We start from the raw sequence: 18059 nt of genomic DNA on the forward strand, positions 1-18059 counted from the left end.
ATATGAAAGAAGAAGCCACATAGCCATATAGCCGGCATGACATTGAATTGTAAATTGCGGGCGATATAAAAAACGCTCAACGCATAAAGTATACGTATGGCGAAGAAAACGTTAAAGCAGAGAGGTAAATAAAATGTAAGCCGACATCCGATGCATGTGAATTTTATCATGCGATGCGCGCAAAAGCCCTGCGACTTTGCATTGGAGATGTGCTCGTGATATAGTTTAATGCAATTTTGATTTAAGCTCAAATAATTTCTTAAATATTTATAACTCCAGAAAACAGAAGAAGCCACCTGTGAGCTCTTAAGTTTTTCTTTTCGTTTCATAGGCAACTGCCTTTTTTCGATAGTCGCCACACACGTGCCAAGTGCGATGCGAAAGGTCACACATATGCAAACAAAGTACGCTTTTTGCGCCATGTTTGCTATCTCTCTTCCCCCTCCATCCATGGTGTACAACCACCCACCTCCACCCCCTTTCCACCCCTTGACCCTTTGGTCAACTGCTGCTGTTGTTTCTGCTGCTGCTTCTTCATCGCCGGCTTGGTTGTAAAAGACATTGACATTTTTTTTTTTTGCTGACCGTTTGCTCAGTTGCTTTTCACTGTACTTTGTTGTCGTTGTTTAATGGTTTTTATACATATTTTTTAGCCAGCTATTGTTATTGTTGTTGTTGGTAGCATCGCATTACGTCACTTTCACTGTAGTTTGCGGCTTAAGGCAGCATTTGTGCTTTTGCTGTTGCCTGGCACTGTTTGCACTTGTTTTTTGGGCTACAAACAAGCAAATTGCAATAAAAATGCTCGAAATTTATGGTCCACTGGCATACATATATTTTGTTTGCGATGATTTATCCGAGACTTTTGTTCGCCTTTGCTTTCCGGCGGCACAATTTATGCCCGTTTACATGGTAAACTTTTGCTGTTTTTCCCCAGTAGTTTTACACGTTCATGCTTTTTGGTTCAAGTTCATCGGTTGGCCACCGAATTTGCAACTGGGATCAGGTTTTGTAGTTATCGTCTTGATAGATGCGTCGTTAAGTTCGCCAAGTTACGCTCGTATATATCAGCGACTATTTGGTAAACACTCATCACAAAGTTGATTTTCAAAATATTTATCGCTGTGAGTCTGTTCATTACGCATACGCCATGTTAACACCCACATTACGCATTCGCCCCGTTTGCACATAGTGTATGCTATTACGGCTTTAATCGATAAGAATCGGGCCTAAACAAAGTCATTAGTCCAATTAACGTGGCCTGACTGAACAAGCTAATTTCCCAGTGCCCAAACGGCGGCAATTTTCGGCCAGTTATTTTGAATGGGTCAATCATACGAGCATTAAACAATGTGGCCTCTGGAAAGCACAGTTTTTATTTTATTTTTAGTAGCCCTTCAAGTGCACAGTGTGAGTTGTTTAAATAAACTAAAATTTTAACATAAAATAGGGTTTTTCAATCAGATTAAACTGCGACTGGAGCAGTTCTATGCCAAATCCTTTGTGCCTGATGATCTGTTCGTGGATTACGACGTTGTCAACTATGAGAAGATCAATGTGAATCTCACAGTTCAAGTTCCCTTCCCGGGCAAACTCCTCTTGCACATCTTCGTAAGGAAGCTCTCGGATCAAGTGAGTGGATCAAACCAAGTCGATCTGGTACGCTTGACAAACAGAGATCTCTGCAAGCTCCTCGATTCACTTCGCAATATCACAGTGGAGGGAGTTCCGGGCGAAAGCCTTTTGCCCTCGACTTTCGTTGTCTCATGTCCTCTAGTTCCGGGCTTCTATTATGTGGAAAATGGCGTTATTGATTCCAAACTGATTCCCTTCCAAGTCCCTGAAGGCAGATATCTTGTACTTTTGGAGCTGATACAAGTCTACGAGGAAGTTATGAAGCTCTGTTCCTGCAGAATCAAGTTCTCCATCAAAAAACCACCTGGATACACGGAACCATCGCTGTTTAAAGATAGTGAAGAACATGAAACGACTGACAAGCCAGTGGAGAAAAATGAAGAAACTAGTACAGAAGTTACTCAGCCGAAAGAGGATAGCTCGGAAGTATCAACTGATTACGAATAATTTTAGTTTCGTGTAAGTAAATAAATAAAGATCCAGACAACTTAATTTTTTTAAATTTCGCCCTTACACAATTTTTACACAATTTCTGCAAAAGTGTCCCATCTATCAGCAAGTTTTGGGTGTGCAATAAAATTTATTATCTCCCACTATAAATTCGCCGAGATTGAGACATCTCACACATGTTACAGCCACGCCCATAAAAGTTAATTAAAAGTCCCAGGGGCATGGGAAATATATCAAACATGAGTTTTAAAACCACGCGAGACAAGCCGACGACAAAGACTGACTCAAAGATCCATCCATACAATCTAATCTTTCAATTTGTTGTCATGGTGAACTTTTTTGTTTTGATATCCATTCGACACGTATTTGTTTAGGAGTGCAGACTGTGGAATGTTTTGTGGCGGCATTCTCGAAACTTCGTAATTTACATATTTAGAGCAGGGCGAATGTTTCCGGTTTTCAGCTGCAAGATCATCTCCATCGTCGATACTTGCACGATGACTGGGCTGAAAACACTTGGCCTCCGTACCATTCATAGATTGGTTTTTATACCACAGCCCCACCCAAAATGGTTCCATCGCTTAGCTCAACTTTACTTTTATTGATTCAGTGTTCCACTCTTTGGGCTTGACAGCTGTTTAAAGTGTCAAATATTTATGGAGCCTCCTCTCAAGTGATAATTTACTTAATTGGCTTGGCCACCGATTGACGTTTCGATCTTGAACTTCAGATTAATTTACCATTTGAGTGACCGATCATAGGGCTCTAGATATAGGAATTAGCCATTAAATTGCCTAGCATTACAATTTCAACCTTCTTCCGGGTTTTGTGTAAACATTACTGGGCTGACCGCATTTGAGTTGACCTTCATTAGTCGTTGTTTTCATTTACCCAGTCTGATTATTATTTAATCAACGATCAACTTCTTCAGTGGCTTAGCGCAGCAAACAAAAGATGCCACCAAAAGCCAAGTAAACAGGGCGGCCTGGTTTTGCTTTTCGATCTCGCTGTTGAATCTGCCCAAAAAAACAAAGCACCTGCCTCAATATGCCACGCCCCTTAGGTCCGCTTTTGGCCAGGTTTTTTCTGTTTATACTTCTTTTTCGCTTACCGTCTTATTTATGCGCCAGTCTTTTGTTTATGTATCGTCCATTTGTCCTCTTCTCCATTGCGAACTGCAGTTTACACATGACATTATCATCGATGGTCACCCAAAGTTCGGCTATAAAAAGCCTTGTTGGCAGATGGAGCCAAGTGCAGTCGATTTTTGGATTAATCAGCGTAATCATCTACCCAGCAGCAGCAATCATGAAGTACCTTGCCCTGGTGAGTATTTGGATACTAATTTGGATTAAGGGGCGTAAGCCTAAAATGATTTTCAATCAAGTACAACCTTTCTGTGTGTCCTGACAAAAGTTTTTCAATATTAATATTAAAGGAAGCCTACAGAATGTTGAAGTTAATTAAAGTTGAATTAAATTTAAGAATATTACATTTGCATTATATTTATATTATAAATATTTTACAATTTATATTTTGCAGACCATCTTTGTGTGCCTTGTGGCCATCGCCTTCGTTTCTGCCGTGCCCGTGGACGAGTCCTTGATCGGCGACAATATCTACCAGCCTGCCTTCGACGATGTCCAGCGTCCCCAGGATCCGCAGTCCCTCTTCAAGCTGAAGAAGCTGCTCAAGTTGAAGAAGCTCCTGGGTTAGGAGAATATTCGCAGGCCATTTGCTTAGCACCGTTCAGATTCTAGTCCAGCCAATTGGGAACTTTGCCTCCCCCACTGCATTTCGATTTTCAACCCGTTTTGTTTAGACAATACCATATGCATAAACACACATATACACACACAAAAGCACATACATACGAGTAAAGTATACGTAATCGTAACTAAAATAAATGTTATTTTCGTACACGTCGGCTTTTCTTATATCACCACGGCTTCGGGGATGAGATCTCCATGTGTGTCCAAAAAGGAGCTAATGACTGGCAGCGGGTCGAGTTTTTGTTTACCTAGATCTGAATGGGAAACACGTTTCGTATCGTTTCTGCGGAGAGAGTGTGAAAAGCGAGCGGAATCTTCCTTACATGCGTATAGATATTGGCCAATTGCTGTCCTATATATGTAAAATGGTGCGCTTATACAGGCGGCAAGCTGTGAGATTAATGATCTTGCCTATTAATCAATGATATTTTCACTGATTGCTTTAATTAGCTAATATTGATTTAGCTTATTGGAAAAAACTTGAACTAAATATAATAAATGAAATATTACCAATTATCAGAAATATGTAAAAATAAATTATTTAGAAAACTCACCACAGACAGCAAGTCACGAAAAATCAGACATAAATCATACTTTTCCGATAATATTCGTCACCAATATGGAGTTTCAAGGAAAGTTCAAGTGACGGGAGGTCAACTGCAGCACATGGTTTTAGGCTTACTATAAACTGCCACATTCAAGTTTATTAGAGGCATTACCAAAATATAGATGATTTTAATGTTATCGTAAAGAAATAAAACTAATTGAGAGTGAAGGTTGGGCATATTCAAACGAAAGACTCAAGAAGCGAACTTGACTTTTTTTGACTCAACTATTTCTTTGCAACTTTCATGCCTTTGCATTAAGAAATGAAAACGTTGAAGTTTTGTTACCAAATACTTTCTTTAATTTCACTCATTTTTTCTTCTTAAAAACCTAAACACATAGTTAAACTATAAATCCATTAATGGGTGTGATGTGGTGTGATGTCTAGCCCAAAAACAGCAGCTTCTTGAGCAGCTTCAGCTTGAGCAGGAAGGACTGGTCGTCGGATGGGTTGGCGGACTCACTGCCAGGACCCTCGAAGCCGTCGGGAATGGCCTCCTCGCGAGGAGCAGCACTGGTGGCCATGAAGCACACGGCAAGGCAAAGGAACACGCTCTGTAAAGGATGGGTCAGTTAGTTTCGATGTGGTATTCCATGTCGGGTTTTTAGGTGACGCACCAGGAGCAAGAACTTCATGTTGTATGTGGCTTCGGTTGGGCTGGATGTATGTGATCGATCGATGGACTCGCACTGCGCGTTGACAGACCTGCTTGCACTGATCACCAGACCCCGCCGACCCGTCTATTTATATGCCTGTTCAGTTGAGAGTGAGTTGCTCGGCTGGCGGACCGCTCGTCTTTCATAGAAACTAAAACAACGCGGAGCGTCAGCCAAAGATTTAGTGATTGACGAGTCGGTGGGTGGGGGAAATCAATCTGTTTGGACTATTAAAAGTGATTTTAGTCCAACACGCATGTGATAACAAAAGCCAGGTTCCCTTTTTTTCGTAGCCAAGTTGTGGTTTCATTGTTGGACTTTCGATGCCTTATGTTTGGGCCATTTGTTTGCTTGTGGTTTCTCCGGGCTTCGCTTCTTTTTGCTAATCGGTGTTTCCTTGGCTCTGGGTTCTATTTGAGTTGGCCATTAGCTGCGAACGGATTCTCTGCTAAATATTAATTAGCGACTTGACATTGGCCTTAACGTTCTGATCAGCCATTAGCTCTTCGTTCACACCTCCATAATAGGCTAGTGTAGCTGAATTATCCGAAAATAGTTATGTTTTCAAGTGTGTAAGATGGCAAACGCTGAATTATCTGTTCCGCAAATTTAAATTTAAGCAGGCGGTTTGACAATGTCAACCTGCCAATCTTGCTAATTGTGCTGTACTGTAGAATAAAAGTCGATTGTAAAGGTAAACCACTCGTAAATAGTTTAGATCCTTTATATTTAAGCAATTTAAAACATAGTTTTCTTCTTTATAATCCATAATAATAAAGGGATATTTACAAGCGACAAAAAAGAGAAGAAGCAGAGCAAATATATCCTTTTTTTGATTTCCTTATGCACATGTGTTCCTATGCCCACGTTTATATACATTTTTAAAATATAAATGATTGGCGCCATATTCCAGGGCTGCCACCCTTATCAAAAATGTATAAGTCCAGCAACATCAATCTACGCCGATTGCAAAAAACCTATCGATACATAAAACATCCATTGCTTTAGCACAAAAGTACCAACATTAATCGAAATACCAACAGCTATCGAAATTCGATAGCGTCGATACTCTGTAACAACACAAATAAAAAAAAGAAACAAATTAGTCAAATTACAAAATTATTAGTTATCAAATAGCGGACACCATCAAACTCAAAATTAGCCCAATTTCATTCACACGCGCACAGGAAGAGAACAAACGGATACGATGACGGGTTCGTTCAGTGTGAAGCTCAAGTCCAAAAAAGGTCAATTCATTGTCAACGACCTGAACGAGCATACGACGCTGGGGGAGCTGAAAACGAAAATAGTCCAGGCCACCGACATCCAAGCGCCCCAGCTGCACGTCCTGGTCGGCTATCCGCCCAAGCCACTGGATCTCTCGCAGCAGCAGGAGCAGCGCGACCTCAAGGCGGTCGGAATCAACAGCGGAGAGACGCTGATTGTCGAGGAGAAGGCAATTGCACCAGCGACCGCCCTTGCTACCGCTGCCCCAGTGCCTGGCGGCAGCAGCATGGAGGATGACGAGGCGCTGGCGCGTCGTCTGCAGGCCGAGGAGGAGGCACAGCTGCTGCAGGAAACCGCTGGCGGTCCAGTTGCCCAGGCACCAGAGTTCCAGCTGCCGGTGGCGCCCACGGAAAGCGGGCCGAATGGCGACTTCAATGGCATCCTGCTGAAGAAGGTGGTGCCGGCGGACAACTCGTGCCTCTTCACCAGCATTCGATTCGTGCTCAACGGGAAGGTGGACAACGAGGGCAGCGAAATGATGCGACACATCATTGCCCAGGAGGTGGCTGCCGATCCGCAGAGCTACAACGACGCCGTGCTGGGCAAATCGAATGCCGAGTACTGCGCCTGGATACAGAAGGCGGACTCTTGGGGCGGCGCCATTGAGGTGTCCATACTGTCCAACTACTATGGCATTGAGATCGATGTGGTGGACATACAGAACGCCATTATCAATCGATTTGGCGAGGACAAGAACTTTGGACTGCGTGTCTTCCTGCTCTTCGATGGCATCCACTACGATCCACTGTACATGGAGACATCGTCGAGTGCTGCTCCGGCTACCATCTTCCCGGTGGAGGAGGTGGGCGTCTATCAGCAGGCCGAGCAGTTGGCCAACGAGGCGCAGTCCTCCCGCCAATACACCAATGTGGACAAATTCACGCTGCGCTGCATGCAGTGCGATGTTAGGCTGGTCGGCCAAGTGCAGGCCCAGGAGCACGCCAAGCAAACCGGACACAAGAGCTTTGGAGAGATTTAATACGTCCTGATCTTCGGCACCGTCTACATTGTGGCTTTCATGCTGTTCGCCTACTACCTGCTCACCACCTAGCCACAATCGCCGTGCGAGGAGTCATCTCATTAGCAGTACTACCTCCACATCACCGCCTACCTAAGTTATTGATTATTGTGCCCAGCCGCCTGTATTCATGTTAGACCCCATTAAATCCCTTTCGGAATGCAATAAAGTATACACCTTCATCTACACTACACTTGTCATCTTATCTCTTGGTTATCTGGCCAAGTTCCAGAAAGCTAAAGATGAAAAGAAGTAAGAACATCCAATTACGTACCAACTCGTTTACTGAGCGTCGAGGAAAATAGAGGCGTATCAAACTCCAAGTTGACCATCACATCTCAATGGACAATTACATTACATTTACTATGGCTATCTTAGGTTCAGTGCTAGGAGGCCCATGGCGGGGTCATGGCAGCGGGATTCTGGAGGTAGGACATCACCACCGCACTGACACTCAGCATGAAGGAGGAGAGCACCTGTTTGGCATCGTCGCTGGCCCGCGAGCTGGCGAAACTGATGCAGGAGCAGTACAGCGCAAACCAGGCGCACCACTTCAGCTATGAGGGATGGTAAATACTGATAAGTGCCAAGTCACTGGGTTGTAATCTTCAAGGTGTTATTACCTTCATCATCAGTCCACACATGGAGAAAATCATGCCCAGAATGTTCATGTAATCGGGCATCATGTCCTCGTTGGCGCCGCCGCTTTGGCCCTGGTTCTTGGGCGCCTTGTAGCGGTTGATCTTCTCCTTGCGGCGCGGATCCACGGTGATGCTCATCTTTAATTTATTTAATTTTCACCAATTTAATCAAAAAACCAGGTCAGATTCCAATGGATGTGTGCGGGGAATGTGAATGGCACGTACGCTGCTTGCGTACTTGTTTGAATGGCATTTGACTTCAGGTGGCAACACTCTCCAATCAGCTGTTTCTTTATTTACACCGCCGCCGCACGCACGTTTAAAATAGTTTTGTTAATTACATAAAAATCACTGTAATCACAGAAAATTGCAACAGAAAACATGGCTCTGCGGTTGCTTAGCCGTTCGATGAGCTGCCACATACGTGGCTTGCAATTAAATGCCACCGGCAGACCGTTAAATAGTTATATCAGTCGGCTAGAGATTCCGCATGCAACCTGGTCGTGCTCACAAAACCGCCGGCTGCACGTGAGGATTACGGATCAAGAAGCCGGTTTGCAGACCAAACGAGAGGCGAACCGGAACCAAAATCCTTTTCGTGAAGAAGTTCTGGAGGAACTTGTCACAGCACCTCCAAACGAGCGCCACAAGTCGAAGCCAGAAAAGAAACCCAAAGAGAAGTCCACCAAAAAGGTAAAGGACTTTGGTGATCCGGACACCTTTGGCGATGCCAAGGTAGTTGTAGCAGAAGATCCGGGTGATGTCGAGGAAGAGGAATTCATTAGCAACCCCACAAGGCGCTCAAAGAAACTACAAGCCGTGGAGTATGCCCGCCAGATCAAGGATCATCTGAAGGCGAATCGCCTAAACGATGCCATCGCTGTGCTGGAGCAACGGATGCTGAAGGAAGATCGCGCCAAGCCGGACAAGTACATATACAATCTGCTGATCAGTGGCTGTGCCAAGGCGGGCTACACCCGCAAGGCCTTCTCCCTGTACACCAAGATGCGGCAACGCGGCCTTCAAGTAACCGGAGGAACCTACACCTCACTGTTCAACGCCTGCGCCAATGCTCCCTCCTTGAGCGATGGCCTAACCAAGGCCCAAATCCTGCGGGAGAACATGCTCGAGAAGGGCTACGAACCAAATGTGAAGAACTACAATGCCATGATCAAAGCGTATGGAAGATGCGGCGATGTGGACACCGCCTACATGCTTGCGGATGAAATGATGGAGCGCCAGCTGGAGCTGAATGCCGATACATTCAACTTTCTGCTGCAGGCGTGTGCCAGCCACTCGGAGCACGGTTTCCGCCATGCTCTGCTCACTTGGCACAACATGTTGCAGCGAGGTATTAGCCCGGACTACTACAGCTTCAATGCGATGCTCAGATGTGCAAGGGATTGTGGCTTTGGTGACTTGGATTCCATGCGTGAGGTTCTCGATCGAATTGCGCCATCGGCAGCTAGAAAGAAACCAGTTCTCCAGTTGGAGGAAGGCAAGGCAGATGATTTACCCAGTGTACAATCCAGCACAGCTTCGCTGCCTGCCCAGATTGAGGTGGCCACAACAGCAAGCGAGCTGGAACTACCCAATCTCTTGCTACCACAGCCCCATCTGGGCAGTTTGGTGGCCCTGGAGGAGGTGACACGTCCACACGAGCGCTTCCTGCTACTTGGCGGTCTCACTGGCTTTCTGGAGCACATGAAGCAGCACAACATCACGCCGGACATCGAAACATTTACCGCCATGCTGGAGGTGATACCACCCACAAATACTGCGGAGAAGCAGCTGCTGACGTTTGTGCGCAAGATTGGACTCAAGGCGGACATCGACTTCTTCAACATACTGATCAAGAAGCGTTCCATGCGCTTCGATTACGAGAGTGCTAAGGAAGTGCTCCACATGGTTCGCACGGCGGGATTGCGGCCGGACATTGTCACCTACGGTGTGCTCGCCCTGGGCTGTCGCACACAGGAGGAGGCTAGGGAGCTGCTGGAACAGATGCAGGTGGCGGGCATTAAGATGAACATGCCCATACTGGGGGCCATGCTGCGACAGGGCTGCGCCAACAAATCCTTCAGCTACGTCAACGAGATCATTCAGTTGAGTCTGGAGGAGGGCCTCAAGCCAAATGAATCCTTCCTGCGTCACCTGCACAACTTTCACAGGGGTTGTGCGCGAGCCATCGATGCCAGAGTGAGTTTATCGCCAATTTTCTGCTGGTGCAATCATTAATTGTTGTGTACATTCAGCATCCATCAACCAAGACGGCAGCCTTCAAGAAGGGACACTCAAAATTCTGTGATAAATACCGCCTGTACTACGAGGAGCTGGGACTGGCCGGTCTCAAGCTGGAGGATGCCATTACCAAGATGAAGGAGCGCCCGTATGAGAAGTTCAAGCTGCCCCCAGTGGATGGAATGGAACCACTCAAGCATGAGCAACTTAAACACAAAACGAAACAGCGAAAGTACATCAAGAAGATCAAGATACATGAGCTGCAGGATGACCCTCCCAAGGAGTTGTTGAAGAGGATAGAATAAGCTAAATAGTTGAACTCCCAATAAAGTTTATTAGTATCTGTTAACCAATCATGGTGCGTTTGCGTCCGCGTGCTCTCACCTCCTCGAACTTGGAGAGCACTGCCTGCGTGTCCTTGCTGTATGCTTCGCCATAGGCGGCCAGGATGTGCTCGAATAGATACGGCTGTTCGCTGTGGGTGCTGAGTAGCGCCCGTTCCAGAACGTACAGATCCACACCCTTGTCCTCGGTGGCCTCATTGTAGTGACTCAAGCCGAAATCTATGAGGATGACATCGTAGTCGCCCCCCTTGGGATTGATGAGGATGTTTGAAGTGGTCAGATCGCCGTGTATTATGTGATTGGAGTGCATTTTCCCAATGATTTTGCCGATCCGCGTGCAGAACGCCAGCAAAGATTTCATGGCTACAGCCTCTGTCTGAGTGGACACTGTCTCCTGGATGAACTGCTTGGCCGTCTTGGCTGCATCAAAGTACTCCATATACAGCTTGTGGGTGTTGAGGTCCGTGTGGAGGATCCTTGGTGCCAGGATTCCGGCCGCTAGACATCTTCCCGACGCCTTGGCCTCCGCCTTCATGCGCTGCCGCGTGATCTGGGTGTCCAGTTCCGGGTGGCGGTACTTCTTCACGAACCGCTCCTTGATCAGGCAGGATTCCCCTTTGAAATCGCCCAGATATAGACGTCCTTCGGCGCCTTGTTTCAGGATTTCCAGGGACATTTTTTATTTCGCATCAAAACAAACCGGCTCAGTTGTCTAAACCGAGGTGGCAACTCCACGCAGTGGCGTGGTTGAGAGGGGTTGGAAAATATATCAAGGTATTTTTAAAAAGTTTGCAAAAAAAATATTTATACACAAATACAGAATTAAAAAGAAAACAAACAATATTTTGTAAACACGGAAATCTTTTAAATGTAAATCCCCTTCAAATTTGAACACCCACGCCCAAAAGTTCATTTGTCATTCACCACGAAGCGCGTGCAAGCAGCTGTTTGTGGTTTAGTATTTACTCCTATAGCGCCAATCCAATCTCTGAGTGAATCATCAGGAAAACCCATCACAACATCGTCAGAAGTCGAGAAACTAAGTTTAGGTTCACACCAAATCCCAAAATGTTCAACAATATTTTCGGAAAGAAGCCCACCGTGAAGGAGCAGCAGCGGGAGAACGATCGATCGCTGCGCAAGGCCACCAGGGACATCGAACGGGAGAGGCGGAAATTGGAGGAGGAGGAGCGCAAGCTGGAGCTGGAGATCCGACGAAATGCCGCCGCTGGAAACAACGATGCCTGCCGCATCCTGGCCAAGCAGTTGGTGGAGATCAGGAAGCAGAAGTCACGCACCTACGCGGCATCGGGAAAGATCCAGTCCATTGGCTACCAGAACAAGAACATGGGCGCCAATATCGCGCTTAGCGAAGCCATGGGCACCACGGCCAAGACGATGGGCGCAATGAACAAGGTGATGCGTCCGGAGGCCATCGGGGAAACAGTTCGCCAGTTCCAAGCGGCCAACATGAAGATGGAGATGACCGACGAGATGATTAACGACACACTGGACGACATGCTGAACGAGTCCGGCGACGAGGAGGAGTCCAATGCCGTGGTCAACAAGGTGCTCGACGAGATTGGCATCGAGATCTCTGGCAAGATGTCCAGCATTCCGGACACGGGATCCACAGACTTTGAGACGAGTGGCAAGCGCACCGAGAAGGACATTGCTGATCAACTGGCCAAATTGCGCTCCTCTTAGTTCTAAACTGTTTTCTATCTTATATTGTAACTACTGTGAAAACCGCTGTTATCCATAGCCCGTAAGGAATTATATTTATGTACAACGCTTACAAACGAGCTGTCATTCCACCGCCGGCCACAATGGACTCTCCGGTAATGTACCCCGCATCCTCGGACACCAAAAAGGAGACAACGCCAGCCATCTCCTCGCTGGTCCCCAGACGACCCATGGGTATTTTGCTCAAAGCCGCTTCATTTGCCGACTCGTTCTCGTAGAGTGCCTTGGAGAACTTGGTCCTGATGACTCCTGGCGCCAGGCAGTTGACGCGAATGCCCTCGGGTGCCAGATCCTTAGCGGCTGCCTTGGTCAAGCCAATCAGAGCGGTCTTGCTGACGGAATAGGCTCCCAGTAGCTGTGGGATTAAGATTAAGCAGAGATAAGCATTGAACAACTTGAACCATAGATAAGGCGACTAACCTCAAAGGCATCGTAGCCAGCAATGGAGGAGACGAAAACGATGCTGGAGTTCTTTTGCTGGCGAAGAAGAGGCAGTGCCTCCTTGGCCAGGAGATAGGAACTCTTCACATTCACATCGAAGATCTTGTCCCACACCTTTTCGTCGCACTCGAGAACGCCGCCCACCGCAGGATTGGTGGCGGCATTGCTGACCAGAATGTTCAGCTTGCCAAACTTGCTGATTGTCTCCGCGAAGAGCTGTTTGCGATCCTCGGGCTCGCTGACATGGCACTTCAAGCCGTGGACATTCAAGTTTAGTTTTCGCAGCTCCGCCAGAGCAGAGTCCACATTCTTTTGCTTGCGACTGCTGATGACCACTGCGGCACCATCTTCGGCCAGCCGTTTGGCAATCGCGAAACCAATGCTGCACGGGGATCAACCAGAATTTTATGGGTAAATCCTCTCCAGCTTCAAGTGATCATCTTACCCATCTGTGGAGGCGGTGACCACGGCTACTTTCCCCGTCAAACGCTTCATCGTGCCGGCTGTCGAACTTTGACTAGTGCTGGACAAGCGTTTGTGGCATTGATTGAGATTAGGGCCAACTCGATTTGGGCTGTAATTGTTGCTGTTTTGATCGAGACTTGAACTTTGACCACTTCCACTCACAGCGCCAGCACTCAGACGGAGCTTGGGCGCCCTGACCACCAGTTGTTTGCCTAGATGTAACATTTTGGAATAAGGTTTCCTAAGAAGGATCTTGAGATTCGTTGCCTAATAATTGATTTTCCCTATTTAAACTTTATATGCACAAATCTTCAAACTGTTTACTAACTCTTCTTCTTTGCGGCGGTTTGCCGTTCACAGTGAAGGCAAAAGCTTATTGTGCCAGTGGCGCCAAATTTGAAAATACATTAAAGCTATCTGTGCAGCGGCTTAGTAATAGAATACAGATTAACCTACATAATAACCAATAATATGACTAAAAATATCATTTAGCTTGAGTCAATATGTTGCACTATGCCATTTAAGGCCACTCAGTCATTGCCAGATAAGAGTTCTTGAAAGGAAAATCTTCCCACAGCAAGATAAACGCTTCGTTTCGTAATAATATAAACAAAGATAAATACGTATGACAAACAAACCGCAAAAAATGAAAAGATTGCTTGACATAATGGACTGTTTTCGGATCCGAAACATACACATACGAGCCGAAAGTGCAAATTAATAGGCGATCGCAGCGATCCAAACGATCTATACGATCCAACTTCATTTCAGACGCAGTCGTCGGCGGAAGCAGCACGCAAGTGGAGTCTCCGGTTTTCCAAGTCAATCCGGCACGCGCTTACGGCTTTGTTAGTTAGTTTTCGCCACCGTCGGCGAGGCATGTGATACGCCAAAGGGCGCCCGCGCTAGTAAAACTAATCAGCAAACTAAAGATACATTAAGCTCAGTAATACTAAGTGAAACCCCATATGAAGATGAGTGAGCAAGCCAAGGAAATCGAGGCTCTGCCGCCCACCCTGCAGGACTTCAAGGCTCCCGATCTGCCAACCAACAAGCCAGTGCTCTTCTTTCATCCGTACAACTTCCATGCGCAAAAAGTTAGTAGCCGCCTCAATCATGTGATCTTCGGAAATCTATTTGCCCAACAAATCCAGCCGCTAATGCCGCGAAATTACAAAACGAATCATTGCCAAATGAAATCATCGTTTTTATTTACTTTTTTTTGTTTTCGATGTAATGATGGGATGCCCCGCGTCGCAGATTCTCCACCCACGATCTTCGTTACAGCTCTCTGCCACTCGGATGCAATGGAGCATGACCTGGTCGTTGGCGGCGAGTTGGAAGTGTAGTACTTCTCTAGATATTGTAGAAGCTAGCTGCTGGAGTTCTCTGGTGCTCCACTCTGTATAGATATGACAGCATAGGAGTGTACTAAACACTGTTTACCTGGCTGCTGCAGGTGCTAATGAAGCGGATTGAGTGAAAAAATGCGAAAATAAACAAACTTATGTGTGGAGCAATTTCCTTGAACAGAACGATATATAATAACTGAACCGAAATAATTAAATTATTTATTCCCTCGAGCAGATCGTGTCTAAAAATATCTGTTTTGCTTAATGAAGCGAGTAATTAGAAGCGGAATATTGCAACTTAGGGTGCAACTGTAGATACATTTAAATTACGCGAAAGTTTAATATATTTGTGCTTAAAATAAACTAAGTAAAGTTAATCTCTATCATCGCAGGTTCTCATGGTTCTCTACGAGAAGAGGATCGACTTCTTTCCCTACGTGGTGGACCTGTGCAATGGCGAGCAGTACTCCAACTGGTTCCTAAACCTCAATCCCAAGGGCGATGTGCCAGTGCTGCAGGACGGCGCCCTCATTATTCCCAGCTCGACGCACATCATCAACTATGTGGAGAGCAAATTCCGCGGAGGTAATTCCCAGCTTGCCGAGTAACTTGCGTAACTTGGACTAATGAACTTCATCTTTCAGATCGATCGCTGAAGCCAGCGCACAACTCCAAGGAGTTCGACCAGATGTTGATCTTCGAGCAGGCCATTGCCCGCCTGCCGGTGGGAACACTCAGCCTGGGTTCCTTCATGCACGACGACCTAAAGCTGGTGCCCAAGGCGCCCTTCATCGGACCCGTGCGCCAGTCCTGCCTGAGTAAGTTACTCCACTTTCGCTGTGATATCCCAACTCAACTCAGCACTCGTACTCCCTGCAGAAAACAATGAAAAGGTGCTGGAACTGCTGCGCCACTCGGTGGACGATCAGGCGACCAACAAGGCAACACTGCAGCACAAGCTGGACATCCAGTTGCGCCGCCACGAGCTGGCCTCCTCGCGCGAGGATTTCCAGAAGGTCCTGGACGCCGTACGCCACTTTCTGCTCTACGTGGAGCAGGAGCTGTCCGCCCAGGCGCCGCGCAGTGAGTGGTTGACCGGCGACGAGGTGAACGTGGCGGATATTTCGCTGGGATTGCTGCTGCATCGACTGTATCAGCTGGGATTCGAGAATCAGTTCTGGACGTTTGGCAAGCTGCCGCAGGTGGAGGCCTACTTCCTGCGCTTCCGGCAACGCGAGTCCTTCCACCGCCTGCAACCGAGCAACTTTGCCATACTGCGCGAAATGTGGACACGAACGCCGGGCAACTATAAGCTAGGAGCGGGTGCCGGCTTCCTGGGTATGGCCATGTTCGCCGCCTTCGCGCACAAGTGAGGCGGAGCAGCGGGACAGCAGACTTTGTTAACAAATCCTTTTACTATTAAAGTGGGGCACATATAAACACACGAACATAAGAACGCTTAAAGCTACGCACTGCTGATGAAGGATGCTGGGGCATTGTCATGGTAAGAATCGGCTGTGGAGGAGGATGAGGAGCAGAACGCGATCCAGTGCCAGCCTCGGCTGCTTGCTTAGTAATATCATCGTTTCGTTTCGTTACATTTCATCGTTGCTGAATATACAAAAAATTTGGTATAAATTCCAATCCGTCACCTAACTATCAATTCCTTCTATGCTTGATGGCTGCTGCGGCTGCTGCAACTGGAGCTACCAGAAGCTACCTGCAACTATTTGGTGGCTTTGCCAGAGCTCAGCTCTCCAGCGTTTGCTGCTCGCGATCCCTGTCACGTTTCTGCTGCTCGGACATCAACAAATTGGCGGCTGCACTGGCCGCCTTTGGGCTGGTGAACAGCGGCATTCCCATAAACGTAGGCATCTGTTGATCCCTCGGCACGCCCGTCGTTGCCGCCTTGCCATTCAGATTTGTCCTGGAGCTGCTGGATCCCGAGCTCGTGGTGGCGGAGCCCGTTGATAAATGCGATGGACGCTTGAAGGGGAAGGTGGGTATCTCGCGTTGGTAACTGAAGCTACCATTGCCAGGCGCCTCCGGCAGCAGACCGGGCGTGGGATACCAGAAGCGGTAGGTGAAGTACCAGGTGAGTATGGCAATAATGCCGCTGATCACCTTCTCGATCATGCGATGGTAGTACAGCATGGTGCCCACCAACATGATGTCCCACAGCAGCTGCAGAGCCGCCATGCCGATGAACAGAGTGCGTATGATGGGCGTCAGGCGTTTGTACAAGAACTGCAGGCTGCGCATTTGCTCCTCGTTCAGCGTCCTCAACGGATTCGTGCCCGAGTTCTCGGCTGTGCTGCGATTGTGTCGCTCGTTGCGGATGTGCTCCTTGATGGTCTCCCAGCGGATGATGGGACGCGCCTCCTCGATCAGCACCAGGCTGGAGTGAATCAGTATAAAAGCGTGCCCGGATATGTCGAAGCCCTTCCACAGATGACCCGCCTTCAGACAGCTTGACTTGCTCGCATAGCCTGGAAACATGCACTTGTTATCATAATATCAATATGTGATATTTTTTTATACCCACCCTTTGTGGTGCAGCGGCCATAGGAGTTCTCCACGACGTTAAACATCTTGGTCCAGAAGAACCAGAAGAAGGTGGCTATGACGATGCGCGGGAAATGATGTCGCAGCATCCGCTTGTGGTCACCACAGGTAATCGTATAGGCCGAGAGCACCAGGAAAGGCACCACAAAGAGCAGCGTCCAACCCCAGCCGACCTTCACGAAGTACTGGTTGAACAGGTTGTCCGATCTGGCGAAGTAGGTCTTTGGGAAGGGCACAAAGTCACCGATTACGGAGATCACGAACAAACTACCCAGATACAAGGCGACTTTAAGGTCCGTATTGAAGAATATGGTCTTCTTGCACAGATGGATGACGCCCATGACCAGGATCTCGCGGATACTAGTGGGTGCGGCGGTGGGTCTCGTTCCGCGCGCCTCCGACCTGGTGATGTCCGGTCCTCCTGGCCGGAAATTCATGTTGGAACCGGAGGAGGGACTGCCCGCAGTGCCGCCCAAGTTAGGCCGCAGTGGACGTCTCTTTGTGGCCATCGCTGGAGCTGTTGCGTGGGTCCAAAGTGTGCCACTTGAAAACTGCGTTGTTTGTTGCCCTTTTTTGTGGTTATACTGCGAGTGAAAAGCGAAAGTGAAAGCGAAGGAATCGTACGTGTCAAAGTTCAACGGTTGCCAGAAGCGCTTACCTGAGTCGAAACACTGCCAGCGCAGTCACATCAGATTAGCTGCTTAATAAGCTTGGTTTTTCGCGGTGCTTAGAGCACGCACTGCGTTGTTTTCAGTGGTAATCTGGTAATTTTGAGTTTGGCCCAAATGTACGTGTTGCGCCTGTAGAAAATAGAACAGCTGCAGCTGGTGCGTGCGCTG

The 18059-nt window shown here is 47.4% G+C and overlaps 11 protein-coding genes across 12 annotated transcripts; 6 read left to right on the plus strand and 5 right to left on the minus strand.

Annotated features, from left to right (window-relative positions):
- The first annotated feature begins 469 nt into the window (after positions 1-469).
- Positions 470-2122, plus strand: LOC6533031. The gene is made up of 2 exons (XM_039374052.1): positions 470-1410; positions 1465-2122. Exons 1-2 carry the CDS (start codon positions 1351-1353, stop codon positions 2080-2082), a joined length of 678 nt encoding a protein of 225 aa, XP_039229986.1. The 5' UTR covers positions 470-1350; the 3' UTR covers positions 2083-2122.
- A 1033-nt stretch (positions 2123-3155) lies between these two features.
- Positions 3156-4005, plus strand: LOC6533032. Its single transcript, XM_002093731.4, has 2 exons — positions 3156-3411; positions 3628-4005. Exons 1-2 carry the CDS (start codon positions 3226-3228, stop codon positions 3799-3801), a joined length of 360 nt encoding a protein of 119 aa, XP_002093767.2. The 5' UTR covers positions 3156-3225; the 3' UTR covers positions 3802-4005.
- A 736-nt stretch (positions 4006-4741) lies between these two features.
- On the minus strand, positions 4742-5386 carry LOC6533033. Its single transcript, XM_002093732.4, has 2 exons — positions 5082-5386; positions 4742-5018 (listed from the first exon to the last, which is right to left on the minus strand). The coding sequence occupies exons 1-2, from the start codon at positions 5097-5099 to the stop codon at positions 4848-4850; spliced, it is 189 nt and encodes a 62-aa protein (XP_002093768.1). The 5' UTR covers positions 5100-5386; the 3' UTR covers positions 4742-4847.
- Positions 5387-6157: 771 nt separating this feature from the next.
- On the plus strand, positions 6158-7616 carry LOC6533034 (ubiquitin thioesterase OTU1). Its single transcript, XM_002093733.4, has one exon. It carries the CDS (start codon positions 6328-6330, stop codon positions 7384-7386), a length of 1059 nt encoding a protein of 352 aa, XP_002093769.3. The 5' UTR covers positions 6158-6327; the 3' UTR covers positions 7387-7616.
- A 75-nt stretch (positions 7617-7691) lies between these two features.
- Positions 7692-8285, minus strand: LOC6533035 (protein Asterix). Its single transcript, XM_002093734.4, has 2 exons — positions 8049-8285; positions 7692-7982 (listed from the first exon to the last, which is right to left on the minus strand). Exons 1-2 carry the CDS (start codon positions 8202-8204, stop codon positions 7812-7814), a joined length of 327 nt encoding a protein of 108 aa, XP_002093770.1. The 5' UTR covers positions 8205-8285; the 3' UTR covers positions 7692-7811.
- Positions 8286-8344: 59 nt separating this feature from the next.
- On the plus strand, positions 8345-10660 carry LOC6533036 (pentatricopeptide repeat-containing protein 1, mitochondrial). The gene is made up of 2 exons (XM_002093735.4): positions 8345-10265; positions 10322-10660. The coding sequence occupies exons 1-2, from the start codon at positions 8448-8450 to the stop codon at positions 10610-10612; spliced, it is 2109 nt and encodes a 702-aa protein (XP_002093771.1). The 5' UTR covers positions 8345-8447; the 3' UTR covers positions 10613-10660.
- Positions 10622-11397, minus strand: LOC6533037 (EKC/KEOPS complex subunit Tp53rk). Its single transcript, XM_002093736.4, has one exon. It carries the CDS (start codon positions 11325-11327, stop codon positions 10653-10655), a length of 675 nt encoding a protein of 224 aa, XP_002093772.1. The 5' UTR covers positions 11328-11397; the 3' UTR covers positions 10622-10652.
- Positions 11398-11574: 177 nt separating this feature from the next.
- Positions 11575-12449, plus strand: LOC6533038 (charged multivesicular body protein 2b). The gene has a single exon (XM_002093737.4). It carries the CDS (start codon positions 11720-11722, stop codon positions 12356-12358), a length of 639 nt encoding a protein of 212 aa, XP_002093773.1. The 5' UTR covers positions 11575-11719; the 3' UTR covers positions 12359-12449.
- Positions 12410-13643, minus strand: LOC6533039 (dehydrogenase/reductase SDR family member 4). The gene is made up of 3 exons (XM_002093738.3): positions 13284-13643; positions 12818-13220; positions 12410-12752 (listed from the first exon to the last, which is right to left on the minus strand). Exons 1-3 carry the CDS (start codon positions 13526-13528, stop codon positions 12447-12449), a joined length of 954 nt encoding a protein of 317 aa, XP_002093774.2. The 5' UTR covers positions 13529-13643; the 3' UTR covers positions 12410-12446.
- Positions 13644-14015: 372 nt separating this feature from the next.
- Positions 14016-16311, plus strand: LOC6533040 (ganglioside-induced differentiation-associated protein 1). 2 transcript variants are annotated; one of them, XM_015194297.3, is made up of 5 exons: positions 14016-14400; positions 15048-15240; positions 15300-15473; positions 15535-15993; positions 16081-16311. In XM_015194297.3, exons 1-5 carry the CDS (start codon positions 14272-14274, stop codon positions 16092-16094), a joined length of 969 nt encoding a protein of 322 aa, XP_015049783.1. In that variant the 5' UTR covers positions 14016-14271; the 3' UTR covers positions 16095-16311. The 2 variants fall into 2 exon arrangements, with proteins under 2 accessions (XP_015049783.1, XP_002093775.2); XM_002093739.4 differs by having other exon boundaries at positions 14017-14400; positions 15535-16103.
- LOC6533041 (acyl-coenzyme A diphosphatase FITM2) lies at positions 16052-18039 on the minus strand. The gene is made up of 3 exons (XM_002093740.3): positions 17879-18039; positions 17201-17804; positions 16052-17144 (listed from the first exon to the last, which is right to left on the minus strand). Exons 2-3 carry the CDS (start codon positions 17727-17729, stop codon positions 16405-16407), a joined length of 1269 nt encoding a protein of 422 aa, XP_002093776.1. The 5' UTR covers positions 17730-17804; positions 17879-18039; the 3' UTR covers positions 16052-16404.
- Positions 18040-18059: the final 20 nt, after the last annotated feature.

This window comes from Drosophila yakuba, chromosome 3L (assembly GCF_016746365.2).
Source record: "Drosophila yakuba strain Tai18E2 chromosome 3L, Prin_Dyak_Tai18E2_2.1, whole genome shotgun sequence".
Taxonomy (NCBI): domain Eukaryota; kingdom Metazoa; phylum Arthropoda; class Insecta; order Diptera; family Drosophilidae; genus Drosophila; species Drosophila yakuba.